We start from the raw sequence: 15,656 nt of genomic DNA on the forward strand, positions 1-15,656 counted from the left end.
TTACCTTCCGCAGTATGCTGCAAAGTGACCATAACACAACGTACTCTTAAATCCAGAATCAGGTCTTGTATAGACTGTAGAATGTCATTTGAGATTTCAAGGGCGGTCAGTGATTCATAAGTAAGCCTATATGGACCATAACACAAAGCCATTAAAGAGGTTTATTTTCTGGTTACGGAAATTTTATACCACAATTTGACCTTCACTTTATGTACACAGACATGGTTAAATATCTGTAGAGGCTAGTGTTCATTATAGTAGCCTGCACCTGTCACAACCCGTGCAGTCCCTTTTCGTTCCTGGGGTGTCACACTCTGTTCTGGTGCTTCTAGCACACTCAGCTGATCCAACAAACTGCTTAGATACCGACCATAGTGTGCTAGAAGCACTGGAGCAACACCCAGGCAGGAAAGAAGAACTGCACAGGTTGTGACAGGTGCAGGGTGCTAGAATGAACACTAGAGGCACAATAGCACTTTAGTATTAGAGACTTATGGTGCATACACACTGTTAGAAATTGCTGCCCAGCCACTAGGCGATTTTGACAGGCGATTGCACCATAATGACGTCGTTATCGTGCAATCGCTTGCAAATCGTCCGCAAATCGCGCAGTAAAATGTTAAAACCGACCAGCGATGCGCGTGCCCGCTGGTCGTTTTTAACATCTATCATCGCCCGAACATGACGGTCAACCTGACGACCGCTGTCAGATTGCCATGTTCAGGGATGATTGATCTGCATACACTGAATGTCTGAATGTTCAGTGTATGCACTTCACCCTAGGGGAACGATGGCACGATTATGATGTCGTAATCGTGCCTTCGTCCCCGCATCTTGTAGTGGATGGGCAGCTTATGTCAGATGAACGATTGAACGATTTTTGCCTGTACAGTATTAAAATTAATCAAATCTGAGAAATCTGACTGCAAACACATCAGATATCGTTATCTGACAAACGGGAACACGTATCGTTCATCTGACAAACATGTCCGATATGTCAGATTTTCCTTCAGCTATGAACGATTTTTAAAATCGTTATTGTACAGATCTGAAGGAAAATCTGACCGTGTGTATGCACCATTACAGTTAATCCAGGTGTCCTCATTCACTGTGGCTTTAATCGTGCCAAACAGCCCCACTGCATGCAAAAACAAAACGACTGAAATTGACAAAACTACATTGCTAGATTGCAATGATCAATGTGATGTGTGACACTTTTATATGTGTGTGCACGAATGAGTCTGAATCAGTATACGATGTGCTACGATGCAGCAGCCATGGCTTTTTCTCACATCAAGTTCAGTTGTGCTCCATCTGCAACTTTGTACATGTTTAAAATGTAATTCATGTGCGGGTTACGTCACAGCCCAGTATCTAGTACAGTTTGAGTGGTGTTTTGCTGCGTCTGCGATCTGAATAAGGTGCAAAATGTAGAGAGAAAGACGGTACTCTACATCTCTAGGAGTGGCTCGTGGCTAGGTATATGAGGACACATCTGGGACTACGCTTTGTACTGTATTTATTCATATAAGAGTCACCAACTAATCATATTTTTGGAATTTTAATAGGAGTACACACTTACATATTCTTATCTTGGTATATAAATTGGGATATGTTTAAATATCCTGACAGCAGGGATTTCCCCGGTCACAATGCAGACGCAGAAATCCCGACACTTATCAGAATACCTGTGCTGGATGCTCGACCGCTGGAATCCCAAAGGTAAGTTGCGGTGTTGGGAGGGAGGGTTAGGGGTTAGGCACTAGGGGAGAGGGTTAGGTTTAGGCATCGGGGATGGAGGATTAGGGTTAGGGTAGGGGTTACGTTAGATATAACTTATCTTGAGTCATCGGGATTGCTAACCTACATGGGATCCCGAATGCCGGCATTTCGTACCCAACCCATATAAATTATGTGCAATGTTTGGCAGTAGTGAAGCAAAGGCTTTATACAGCTTTACCGGGAAGTACTGTATGACCAGTGGCTCCCAATATTTATAGGACAGGGATCAAATTGCATTCTATTTGAGAGATAAATCAGGGGGTTCAAGTGTTTTTCAGTTTAAAAGTCCAGAGCTGAAGCTTACACAGCAGTGAGTTATACTATACATGTGTCAGGGAGCAGAAGCCGTGTAAGAATTGTGATACACAGGCCGTTTTAAAGATGAAACACTTTTCGGAATACCTTCTACTCATGTAAAAATGTCCAAAGGGGATATAGTATCTCTGCATTAAGCTCTGAAATACATCTCCACACGAGTGCTCAGTAATGCATCGCTGAAGCACCAACTAAGATGCTAAAGTAACTACAGTAATTGTAATTTTTTTCTTAGCTGGAATAATGCAGCATTATAAAGCACCACTGTGGTATCAGCCTATGTCAGAAGCTGAATTTCAGATAGAAGAGTCATGTTTGGGTATTGTTGTTAGAGATGGAATATGGCAGCTAACGGTTGAACATTCTAAATAACCTTCCAATCAATTAGTTTTGAATACAATTTTCTATTAGCAGGGTGTAAAAATATGCTAGCAGCCTATACTAGCGAATGAAGTATTGCTTTCAGGGGAAGTATAAAAACTGAAACAGGGAGATCAACTCCTCCTAAATACTACATATGTACATGTGATGGTTTTCATGGGGAAACAAATGAGGATTGGGAACTATGCTAGTGGAGCTCTGCTGGGATCTAAGCTGGGAAACAGCTACATGGGACTGGGATATGTGGAAGGGGACCACTAGCAGGGGGTTGGAAGTATGCAGAGGCTTCACAGCATTAGAGTGAGGCTGTGTAATTGTTCTATGCAACATTAATCCCAATGAGTTTCCAATGGAATCATTGTTGATGGGGTGAAAGGTATGCATAAAAAGATTTATATGGGGCCCAGTAATTTGTAGTCAAGCAACTGGAGTTCACAGCTCATTATTTATGAATATATTACTAGGTTTACTAGAGATATATATATAGATATATATATATATAGATATATATAGATATATAACACAAAAACCATTTTGTGTATAATGTAACCCAAAGTAATATAACGATATTTAGCAAATTTTGTCAAGGTTGGTAATACAGATGAGTAATATAGCCATCGCAGAAACAAAAGAATTAAAGGTGTAATAGGCTGGTGATTGAGGTAACTATTATCACGTTTACCTGACAGTTTGGACAACATGAGCTAACCAAGGGCCAGACAGTTCAGTCTTCATATCCCAGCCCCCATAATGCTTCAGGTCCTCTTCACCAAGAGTAAATGGCAGCAAAGCTCCACGGATGAGCTTCACCAGTGACTGCATCACTTGCATCATTTCCTAATACACAGAAAATGACAGAAATGCAAGTAGTAATCACTTCAAGTGATGAAAATTACATAATATATCAGAGTTTTTTTTTCTTTTTTAGTTTTAAAACAGATCTCTACTTTGATATTGAATTTTTCTGATCCATGTAGTACTGTGGTGCTGTACTGTACAGGGCCTGGCAGTTGCACATAGCTGGGATCTCTACCAATCACCTTTGGCATTGGTTTCCCTGAATAGGAGAAAACCAATGCAGCGCTAGTAATGAAAGTTAACTACTGCTTGGAGGAATATCTGCTCTACAGACCAGAGCACTGTACACTAAGTACTGCAAGTGGAGGTTTCAGGGGAATGACTGGAAAATCCCTTCAAACTCAGTATGCCCCACATAAAAATGAATTTGTGAATTTAAACAGTGTATATGTTTGGATGCAGCTTTAACTTACCCTGAAAACATTTGGTCTTTGTTTTGCATTTTTCCTGTATTGCTCCATTTGGCCTGATTTTTCTGCAGTCTAGAGGGAAATCACAAAACAGAAAAATTCTAAACACAGTTTTTCTAAAAAATACATTGTAATGAGTGTACAGTACGTTGACTCTACACAAGTATGTTCTTACACTATAGTAAAAGAAATAGACAAAACACTTTACAGTCAGGCTCAACCAGGTACAAATATGATTATGAGTGAGGCAATTGTTGCTCTACAAAACCAACATGGTTTATAAATTGTAATAAATTAGTTCCTCACACGGTTCAAGAGGCCTCCACTCTGGAAACCTTCAAAATGAGACTCAAGATCTAACTGGTTACTCCAGCATCTCATTAATGCCCCTCTCATTTCTATTTAAAAAAATAATGAAAATTTTGAATTCCTTAGCTCTTTTTTCTGTACACTATTAATTCTTGTGATTTGATAAAATGTAAATTACTGAGTCCTATTAGTAGAAAAATGCTATATAATAATAACATTATTATTTCTTATATATGGATTAAATACACTACATGGTCCATATTTATTATTATTAGTAACAGTTTTTTATATAGCACAAGCAGATTCCTTTGTGCTTATATATTTTACTCAGTTCTTGAAAAGGTTTTCAACAGTGCAGTTAAACTAAACGTCAAAACAAAATAAAATAAAATAATAGAACTGCAATTGTCTGAATTATCCAACTGTATAGAGATACGAAGAACTAAAATACTGCAAATACCAGAAATCCAATATTGGCCATGCAACTTTTTGTCTGGAAAATTAGTTATTTGAACAATATAGTTGTGTGTTTATCATTAGCTTCTTCTATATAGCCCAAGAAACATACATCTGTCTTATACGATAGTATTAATGTCCCTTTTCGATATGTCTGAGTCTAGAGTAATGCCACATGAAAGGGTTTACATATTAGGTGTATAAGCAAGAGCAAATACATTCTGGAGCCCCTGTATAATTAGAAGTCCTCAGAGAGCACTAATGGCTGCACATAACCATGATACCAATTTAATGAAAGTTATGGCAAAGGACGACCTAAAATCCACTGCAGATGATAACAGTTTAAATAATTTCCCATAATTTTGACACAAAGTTAGAAAAGGAAAAGAGTTGATATGTTTAATTAAATAAATGGTCTCTCAATCTTCAATTAGCCATACTTTACAAGTGATCACAAAATACGCGCTGTAACGCGTATTTAGGCGATACAGGCAGTTGGTGACATGGTTTTTAAAACAAAGCGGATCCTGCAGGACGTGCGGTGTGTTCTGTGTCTGCAGCAGGGAAATCACCACCGGAAGCTTCTCCCCAACCAATCACTGCCGGCGGCGTCTCCCCAACCAATCACTGTCGGCAGCGTCTCCCCAACCAATCACTGCCGGCAGCGATTGGTTAGGGAGATGCTGCCGGCAGTGATTGGTTGCTGCAGACATAGCACACACACTCAGCGCGCCCTGCAGGCCCGCTCTCTCATCCAATCGCTGCCGGTACTGCAGCGTCTCTGAGTTAATATCTAAGGAGCTGCTGCCTGCGATGTAACAGCCAGACCAATGGGAGCGCTGTCCGCTGTGACTAATAGGAGATCACCTTTACTTTATATTAAGTCAGGAAGCATTGCTGAGTCCACATGACTGCGCCCCCACCCCCGGTGCTATGTAAGCATTTTAGTAGCAGACTCAGTACTCGGCCAGCTACCCAGGCATCAGGTATGGGCAAGATTATTGCATGGTGTAGGAGGATAGTAAAACAGGATGGAGGATTACCAAGGGTGCAGCATTGCCCTACTGCATTCAGTGCTGGTTATAGACTGGGTTGTGGTAGAGGCTATTCCCACACTGTTGCCTGATGTGCAACCTGGAAATGATGGGCGCTGTACCAGCACATCAGTGTGCATTGGGTAAAGCATAGCTAAGAAAAGGGCCCCATACACTTGAGCCACGATTCCCCATTCTGACCTGCGCCGGCCCGTTCTGCCAATTTGCGACCAAAACCACTGGTCCGTAGACATTGACTGCCGGCAGCAATTGGTTCGGGAGACACTGCCGGCAGTGACTGGTTGCTGTGGACATAGCACACACAGAGCACATCCTGCAGGCATGCTCTCTCAACCAATCGCTGTTGGCAGCATCTCTCAACCAATCGCCGCCGGCAGTGTCTCATCCAACCGCCACTGACTGGAAACCACCTCCTACCCACGTACTTAGTCCTTCCTGGCTCTGCATTCATCGGTGGTGGCAGATCCTGCTTGGCTGCAGCAGTGCTGCCTCCGTTCTATCCCAGCTCTCTGCATGCAGACAGGAAGGAGCTGGAGGCAGACAACGATGACCAGGGGGGGGGGCTCCTACCAGGAAGTATCCACTGCCCCAACTGCTATCAACTCTTACTCCCTTTCCTACCCCCAGTACTGCCCCAGTTGCTATCCTGACCACATCCCTACCCCCAGCACTGCCCCCAGGATCTCCCTGGACTGCTACAAACTGTTTTTATGCACCAGCCATAATCCACTTCAGCAAGGAATTGATGTCCACAAACATGAATTTAAACAACAAGAGGAGGTCCGTGTCTGATGATTGCGGAGTCTGGTCTGATCCACACAGACAGGTGGCTATACACTCTTCTTTAGCCGGAGGCGATAAGCTATCACCATTTTATCAATGTGGTGAGCTAAGTGTTGCACCTGTATAGATATGTACGGACTTTTATGTGGAAACATTGTAACAGATACATATACTGTTACAAATTTTTTACGGACTGATCAAATAGCTCAGGCTGATTACCTGCTACACATGATATTGAACTGTGTGGAGATATGGCCATGAATTATACAATCTGAAGGTTACAAACAAATCAATACTGTGGTGCAGACGATTCTAAGCATTTTTGAATATTAGTTATTATTATACCTGGAACTGCTTTAACCACTAGAAAGATTTTTTTTCATCTATCTTATTAACCTATTGGATGCCACCAATTATTTTGTGGACCTGGAGCAATAAAATGGATGGACACTATGCATTTTAGTGACAATTACAGTAGAGGTATTTTTTTCATGTATCTATTATATTCTAGTGAGCCATTACTACAAACACTACAACAGTTTTGTATTTCTATACATGTGTGTAAGTACATTTTTAGCATTTTATTGCCCTCGCCTCCATTAATATGTGATGGGACTCAGAAACTGTGGAGTAAGACGCCAATCTTTAAAGTCAGGGGTCCTTGGGATCCACAATTTTTTTCGCTCACCGCGGTCACTGCTTTACGATTATCCATTATTTATATGGCACTACAAGGGGTCCGCAGTACCGTGCACAGTACATAAGTGGAAACAGTATGTATGAAACAAGAAGAAAGTGACATGTTACAAAACAATGCAGAACATGGACAAGATTAATAAACATTCTGCAGCAGCAGTCATAACACCCAAATGAGCAGCAAAGTGGCCAAACCCAAGGTTTGGTGCTGTTCTTGACAGTGGGAAGGTGATGATCGTATAACTGAGGGAATAAAGAGAACATGAGGGTAGAGAATCCTACTCATGAGAGCTTACAATCGAATGTCTTACATGTTTGAGATTAATAAAAACATAATAGATGGGTGATTGAAAGTTTGCTTTTAAAAAAGCATCTCTTGATCACTGCTATACTAACATATATAATCTAGGACAGAGGTTCCTAAGGTGTAGGGATGCAGGGATCCTGCGGGGGGATGGTCCGATGGCAAGTCAGGTGGACGGGCCATGCGCTGCCTCTCTAAGCAGCCTGCGGCCATTTATCCAGCACAGCTGGCAACATGCTGTGCTGCTGACACTCACTGATCGTCTAAGACGACTGGCCCTGTCCTCACCTGCACTAGATCAATGCTCGACAGCATAGTATGTTCAAGATAAACATGGCATCATAAGACATCATCCAATAAGTATTTTATGAGTATCAGAGTAATTGGCACAGTGAATTTGGAGAAGCGATCAAATGCTGACAATGTGACTTCTTACATAGTCATGTACATTTCAAATCTAGCAAACCACTCTCTAACCAAAGGAGGATCAATGGACCACCAATTCACTGGTATTACTGACTTCTTATACTGGAAATAGGCCACTATCAGATTCAGGATCCTAAATTCAGGCCCCTGAGGAACAGCATCTCTTACAATATATCTGGATAATTGAATTATCTTTGACCAAAAAGGGACAAATACAAGACAACGCCACCAGATGTGGAAGGGAGAGCCTACACCTCTAGTTCATCACCAAAAAACATCAGGAGACCTGGAAACAATTTTTGCTTCAAATAATGGGGCATCCATACCACCTAGTGATAATCTTATATTGTGTCTCAATGACTGAAACACTGCGAGGAAATGTAAAGTATTTAAAGAATATGTTTAAGAATTGGTTATCAGTCAATTGCAAATTCTAGGTACCGGTTCTAAGCATCAGTAAATTTGAGTAGTGATAAAAAAATGCCATCTAGCAGAACTTTCAAAACAAATGGTTTTATGCTCAGTTTTGCCTTTAGTAAATCTGATGATTTACAAATCTTCCATAAAATTGACAAAATACCCAATAGTAAATTTCCTTTTTGGTATTAATTAATGCAAGGTTCCTGAAAACAAAAACAAAAAAATGCAGTTAGAAACTTAAAATAAAGCAATAAATTCAGAAATTCTTAATAATTAAAGATGCAATCACTGGTAGGATGAAAAAGCCTTGATAAACGCTTCCAGCTCTACACTTGTTAGCCCCAGGGACATCTAGCAGTTCATCACACAGCCTCAGCTTTCAGGTTATGAGACACTGCACACATGGGTGTAGTCGCAAGGACCAATAAGAAGCTTTCCGCTTCTGATGCCCTGAAGAAGTTTGAGAAAACCACTCAGTACCAATGTGTTGCTATAACAGCCAAGCAACAGCTGCCCAATCAGCTTCATCTACATATATCCATAAGGCGTTCCATTCATTCAAATTTATGCTAAAGCTCAGCCTCTAAAAAATTAAGTTTGAAAAACCTTAGTCCCTTATTTGATGGATTAAACTACTATAACTTTGCTTTTCGAGAGCAAACGATTTTCATAAATGCTGCTCACATTACGTAAAAAAAACACAAAACAATAATCTTTTAAGATGAGTGACACTGCCTTTTATGATGGTACTGAAATACTGGGTACACATTATGCAGCTACCAGACACCTAACATGAGAAAATGACTGTTAGGATTAGAAAGTAAACAGAACTTGAAACTTGTACAATTTATGAATCAAGATAATGCTAGATTAGTAATGTAACCCTTTCCTGCACAGATATAACTAAACCATTTTGTGGTTAGTCCAACGGATTCACTTTTCGCCTTCATGACTTAAAATGATGCGGCACGGATATCAGTTATAACTGAAAACGGTATTCATATGTATGAGATGTATTTTGCACAATATTTTTTTCTTCTTCTTATGTTAAGAATATTGCAAGTTTTTTTGTGGTTTATGGTTGATACTGGTAACCAGTAATAACAGAAGACGACAACCATTATGTGGACTCAATCAACTGCTGTAACTAAAGAAGACAATCTCCGGTAAATAATTTTTAGTGCAAACTTCTCTTTAGTTTAGTCAAGGTTCATTATTTACATTTTGACTAACCTGTTTTAAAAATATGAATGCAACTTAAGCTTTTGGCTTTAGAAATGTTATACCTCGCTAAAAAGATTTCCACTTGTATATGATATGCAGAGTTTCCAGAAGTTAGGAAGTTGCCCAACAACCACTTTTGCCAGCTTTTCCACGAACTCCACTTGGGGTGGTGTCTTGTATCTCCAAGCTGGAAAAAGACAAAAAGGATTATTACGTTTGCAGTGGTCACATAGTATAACTACTCTTAGTATGCAAAGATATGTCCACATACATTTTACTTCCGTGCGCTACAAGTCGCATTAAATATAACGCGTGAGCGCTGTGCAACTCTGTAGCTCAGAGCGTATTTTTGTGCGACTCTTTGCCTTCAAATGTGTCATTCGCAAAGCGATTTGATTAGGGCGCACAAGCAGCTTCTGCTGATTAAACTGATATGCAGTAAGTCTATTCTGTGTGCGTCCGCATCTGCATGCGAAATGCTACATTACAGTGTCAGCGGCTTTGTGAATAAGGGAAATTTGAAGGTAAATAGCCGTACAAAAAGACGATCAGCGCTACAGAGTCACACAACGTCATGGCACGACTAGAAGGGCTGTTAACGCACAAGGAAGTAAGATGTATGTGGACACATCTGTATATCTAAAGTGATGGGTGTGTATGTAAAATATATCTACTATATAAAAATGAAAATTTGTCCTTCTGTCTTTCTATACAAATCCACAGTTTACAAGCCAAGATCGTGAAATTTTACATACGACCGTATTAAAACACGGCAGAGGCAACTAAAAAAAAAAATTTAGAAAATTGAAATTACTGTTCAATTTTAATTAATTAAAAACCACAATTTTTGCATAGCATTCGCTCTCTACAGGTTAGGTCGGGAATTACAGAAGGATTTAGCCCACAGTTTACAAGCCAAGATCTCTCATGGTTCTACACCTAAAACACCAAAGAAGAATAAAAGCATTGTCCTGTTTGGTTTATTGTTAGATGCAAATTTGGACACCATTCTTCTTGGGCCATCTGCTAGGTCAATAATAAAAATATTAATATGTTATTTTTGTTTCATTTCATAATTTGATTTTATAACATGCATTTTGCTACATACTAAGGAATTGTGGAATTTTATTCTGTAGCATATAATCTAAGTCTCTGAACAGCATTTACTATGGCTCTCGCGTGGAGTTTACAGTACCTTTTAAATGCTGTATGAATTGATTAGGGATGAGCGGGTTCGGTTCTCAGAGAACTGAGCTCACCTGAATCTTGGGGATCCAGGGCGATCCGAGCCAAGCTCTGATCTCCCTGCCTGCCCCGGATACCTCACCTGAGGCAAAACCTTGCAATGCCGCTGTCGGGTTGAGAGGTTTTGTATTGAACGGGCTTAACGCTGATTGACTGAGAGAGCCGTCTGTCACGGCTCTCAGCCAATCAGCGTTAAGCCCATTTAATATGCACACAGGAAGCAAAAGAAGATGGCGCCCGCAGTCCCTCGCTGCCTGACACCGCCAGCACCTCCACTGGCAGCATCCCCTGCTGCCGATACTGCCAGCACCCCTGCAATGCTGCCCCACATACTCAGGACACCCTTAGCGAGCCCCACACTGCCGACACTCCCACACTGAGGATACCACCAGCACCCCTGCACGGCCGACACTGTCAGCACACATGCACTGAGGACACCGCTGGCACCCCGCTATGCCGACACCCTGCATTGAGAACACCCTTGCACTGCCAACACAGTCAGCAAACTTGCACTGAGGAACCACTATTGATATTAAGCCAGGCTTATTAGGAGTCTGAATATGGTCAAAATTGATATCTGCATCCATGAGGAGAGATCAATATGATTTACAGTCAGGCCCATAAAGATGGCAACTATACTGGGATGCAAAAACGCAGCTCTGCAGCATATTTTTATTTATACTTGCTCATGCATCAGCTTACACAAATAGATGGGGTCAACAGTGGCGACCAAACTTTGTCTGCCTCCTTGGTTGCTGGACCGCACTATGGAACACACAGAGGCTACTTCTGGTTCATTCCTTTGTCAGCCCCTGAAGGGTAAAACCGATTGGATGAATCTTATACACCGTGGAGATCCTGAATGCCGGAAACAGCTGCACAAGGAACTGGAGGTAGTTGCTGTGTATTTCATAGTGCGATCCAGCAACCAGGAAGTACACCGTCATCCTGGTATCAGAGCAACAGAAGCTCTTGGCCGTGTTTACACTGTACATCCGACAAATTTTGAATGCTTCTATCTCCGAAGTTTGCTTTACACCGTTACAAGTCCTACTTCCTTCAAAGACCTTAGGACTGTGGATGGGGAAGTTTGTCACACTTTTCGTGAGGCCTGCCTAAGGAGAGGTTTGTTGGAGGATGATGTGTAAACAAACATTCTTAAAATCCCGAGCAACGCCGGGTACTCCAGCTAGTATTAAATAAGTGTTTATGCGCTCCCTATGTGCCTTGATGGTTTTTCAATACTGTTTTACTTTCACCGTTCTGTCCAGTTTATCCCAATCCAGTTTGATGGGGTTCAAGTTTGGAGATTGTGCTGGCTGTTCCAAAGCGTAAAGCCTACAGTCTCTCTATTCCACAAAGGTAACTCTTTCATAGCCAGGAGGTATGTTTGGGTCATTATCTTGCTGTAGGATGAACCCTTGGCCAACTATGCATAGACCAGAGAGTAATGCATGGTGCTGTGAAATGATGTGGTAGCCCTTTAGGTTCAGGATGCCAGTTACTCTGTGCGCGTCCTTCTTCCAGTTTTCAGCAGTCCACTGGTGGTGCTTCACTGCCCAGGCAAGCCTCTTATTCTTTGCTTCAGAACCGCTGTAAGTTCTTAACCCATTACCTGTTCACTGAGAAATAGGCTTTTTTTTTATAATTCTGAAACGTACATTTCTTTCAGTTTTTGCTAAACTAGACAGTTTACCACTTGCAGTTGTTCCATTTCAGGTTCCTCCACTGGATTTGAATATCTTAAAACTGGCAAAATGGGGATGTCAGCAGCTCGCAATATATATTATAATTACATAAAATAATATATACCGTAAGGTAAGACTGTCAGCCTCAGAAGAAAGAACGCTCATGCGTTCTAAAACATTGTTTTTTCTAATACACTACTCTAGAGCCAGAGTCCCACCTCTTTATTCTGACATGGTGGAATGTACATCTTAATTATCTAGGAAGGTAACGGGGCAGGTTGTTGCTTTGTTTAATAGTGTGCAATGGGCCTGATTCAGGGTTGTACAGTATTGAACAGCTCCATGGCTAATGCAGCAGGACGAGTCTGGTGTAAATAGACGCCTGCTGACAGCATCACAAATCTGAGTGATGTGCCCCAAGACAAAGCATCAGATCTTCTGCAAGACCATTGGCAATCTGAGTAACCCAGAGGTTACTCAGATTGTCCCTCGGAGAACTGTAGCCGAAGCCAGGAAGTGTGCCCATGCGCTGATCTTCAAACAATGGAGTATTACGCAAACCATTGGGTTCGCATACTACTCTGACTCAGGCCCAATATATATATATATATATATATATATATATACATACACTTACATAAAATTATATATACACTAGCTGATGTACTCGGTTTCACCCGGGTAGAACTTAGATATTTACCGTTTCCTTTTCCATCTCACCTCTGCAGTAACACATTAATCCTTAATCTCTATACTTCGGGCCGGCTCTAGGGCCGTTCAAGCAGTGCGGCCACACCGGGCGGCATCCATCAGCTGTCGCAACCTGGTCGGCTCCAGCAGAGATTGAGAATAGAGCTTCATAAGTACAGTAGCTCAGGGGGAGGAAAGAGGCGGAAGTGCAATGCAGGCCAGCGCACACTGTCGTCCTGATAGTCTGATACGCACCTGCAAAGGGTGCTAACACACCCGGGTCCGTCACTGTCTATAGAAATGCATCATTGCTGTAGTAAGACATTAGCCACCCTCACATGTGTACTAACACACTCCACTCCCTCACCTCTGTAGTAACACCTTTCCCTCCCTCGCTCGTTTTAACACATTAGACATACCCCTCCCTCACCTGTGTAGAAATACAATCCCTCCCTCACACCTGTAGTAGCAAATTACCAACACTCACACCTGTATTAGCACATTACCCCCGCTCACGCCTGGAGTAACACATTCCCATGCCTCATCCCGTAGTAAAACAGTTGACATTCCCCTCCCTCATCTTTGTAGTTACACATTCACCTCCTTCACCTCCGCAGTAACACATTCCTTCCCTTGTTATTCAAATAGAATACCCCCACCAAATGCCAGTGATGTTTGTCAGAATTCGGGATGACAATTGGTGTTTGAATTCTGAACTGTGCTGCAGCTACAATGAGACAGTCATTAAGGACAGTGCACAGAGGGAGGAAACATTTTTGTCCTTTTCACCCCCTTAGAAGTCACTTTTCAAACAAAAGCCTTATTAGTGGTACCTACCTCATAGAAGGTATATACTCCCAGATTTACATGTTTCTAGGTCCAGGGGTTTGTGCTGGGCATTGATGAGTCAGTCAGTGAATCAGTGAGACAGTCAGTCAGAATATTTGATTTTATACACAATGCTGTGCAAAAGGTTTATGTAGGTGATGAATAAATGCTGCAAAGTAAGAATGCTTTCAAATATAGAAGTGTTAATAGTTTATTTTTAATCAATTAACAAAACGCAAAGTGAATGAACAGAAGAGAAATCTAAATCAAATTAATATATGGTGTTACCACCCTTTGCCTTCAAAACAGCAACAATTCTTCTAGGTACACTTGCACAAAGTCAGAGATTTTGTAGAATTATAGTCAGGTGTATGATTAACCAATCATACCAAATAGGTGATAATGAACATCATTTTCATATGTAGGTTGAAACAGTCATTAACTGAAACAATAACAGCTGTGCAGGAGGCTTAAAACTGGGTGAGGAACAACCAAACTCTGCTACAAAGGTGAGGTTGTGGAAGACCATTTCATGTCACAGGTCAAACTGACAAGGCAAGACTGAGCACAGCAACAAGACACAAGGTAGTTATACTGCATTAGCAAGGACTCTTCCAGGCAAAGATTTCTTAGCAGACTGGGGTTTCAAGATGTGCAGTTAAAGTTCTTTTGAAGAAGCACTAAGAAACGGGCAACGTTGAGGACCATAGACGCAGTGGTCAGACAAGGAAACTTAGTGCATCAGACTAAATGCTTACATCAGCTCAGAACTGGCAGAAACCAGTGGGATCCAGGAACACCCATCTACTGTTTGGAGAAGTCTGTCCAGAAGTGGTCTTCATGGAAGAATTGCGGCCAAAAAGCCATACTTTGACGTAGAAATAAGGCCACGCGACTCAACTATGTGCGAAAACATAGGAACTGGGGTGCAGAAAAATAACAGCAGGTGCTTTGGACGGAATCAGTATGGTTCAAATCGCGGCAGCGGCAGCCCGACAGAGGAGGAAATCCCGATCGTCCCCAGGTAAGTATAAACTAACCCAATTTTACCCCCTAACCCTCCTTTCCGCGCCCGGTATCCCTTTGATCGGGATGCCGGGCGCCGGTCTCCCGGCGTTGGTAAAATGACAGGCATCTAGATTTAGACGCCTGACATGTAACCCTCGTCGGGATTAAGCAGTCTAGAAGCCGGCGGTCGGGATTCCGTCCGCCAGCTTCATAAACGCATACTCTCTGGGCTGATGAGTCAAACTGATAAAAATTTGGCTGTCACATTAGGCAGTTTGTTTGCCAAAGGGCTGGAGAGCGGTACAATAATGAGTGTCTGCAGGTAACAGTTAAGAATGGTGGAGGTTCCTTGCAAGTTTGGGGCTACATTTTAGCAAATGGAGTTGGGGATTTGGTCAGGATTAATGGTGTCCTCAGTGCTGAGAAATACAGGCAGATACTTTATTCATCAGGCAATACCATCAGGGGGCATCTGAATGGCTGTATGTTTGGGGTCATTGTCCTGCTGCAGAATATATTTGGAGCCATGTCATTAAAAATCTTCAGCATAAAGAACAACAAGGAGTTCTGGAAGTGATGATATGGCACCCACAGAGCCCTGATATCAACATCATCGAGTCTGTCTGTGATTACATGAAGAGACAAAAGGATTTGAGCAAGCCTACATCCATAGAAGATCTGTGGTTAGTTCTCCAAGATGTTTGGAACAACCTCCCTACAGAGTTCCTTCAAAAACTGTGTGCAAGTGTACCTAGAAGAATTGATGACGTTTTGAAGG

The 15,656-nt window shown here is 41.8% G+C and overlaps 1 protein-coding gene across 1 annotated transcript in view; it reads right to left on the bottom strand.

Annotated features, from left to right (window-relative positions):
• Positions 1-15,656, bottom strand: part of EXOC2 (exocyst complex component 2) — a 222,857-nt gene that overhangs the window by 79,756 nt on the left and 127,445 nt on the right. Inside the window, exons 12-15 of the mRNA XM_088471721.1 lie at positions 9,482-9,606; positions 3,750-3,818; positions 3,161-3,315; positions 5-126 (exon numbers count right to left, since the gene is read on the bottom strand). Coding sequence (XP_088327847.1) covers positions 5-126; positions 3,161-3,315; positions 3,750-3,818; positions 9,482-9,606 — 471 coding nt within the window. The remainder of the gene's footprint in view (positions 1-4; positions 127-3,160; positions 3,316-3,749; positions 3,819-9,481; positions 9,607-15,656) is intronic.

The sequence above is a fragment of the Taudactylus pleione genome, unplaced genomic scaffold, assembly GCF_031769625.1.
Source record: "Taudactylus pleione unplaced genomic scaffold, aTauple2 ptg000116l, whole genome shotgun sequence".
Classification (NCBI taxonomy): domain Eukaryota; kingdom Metazoa; phylum Chordata; class Amphibia; order Anura; family Myobatrachidae; genus Taudactylus; species Taudactylus pleione.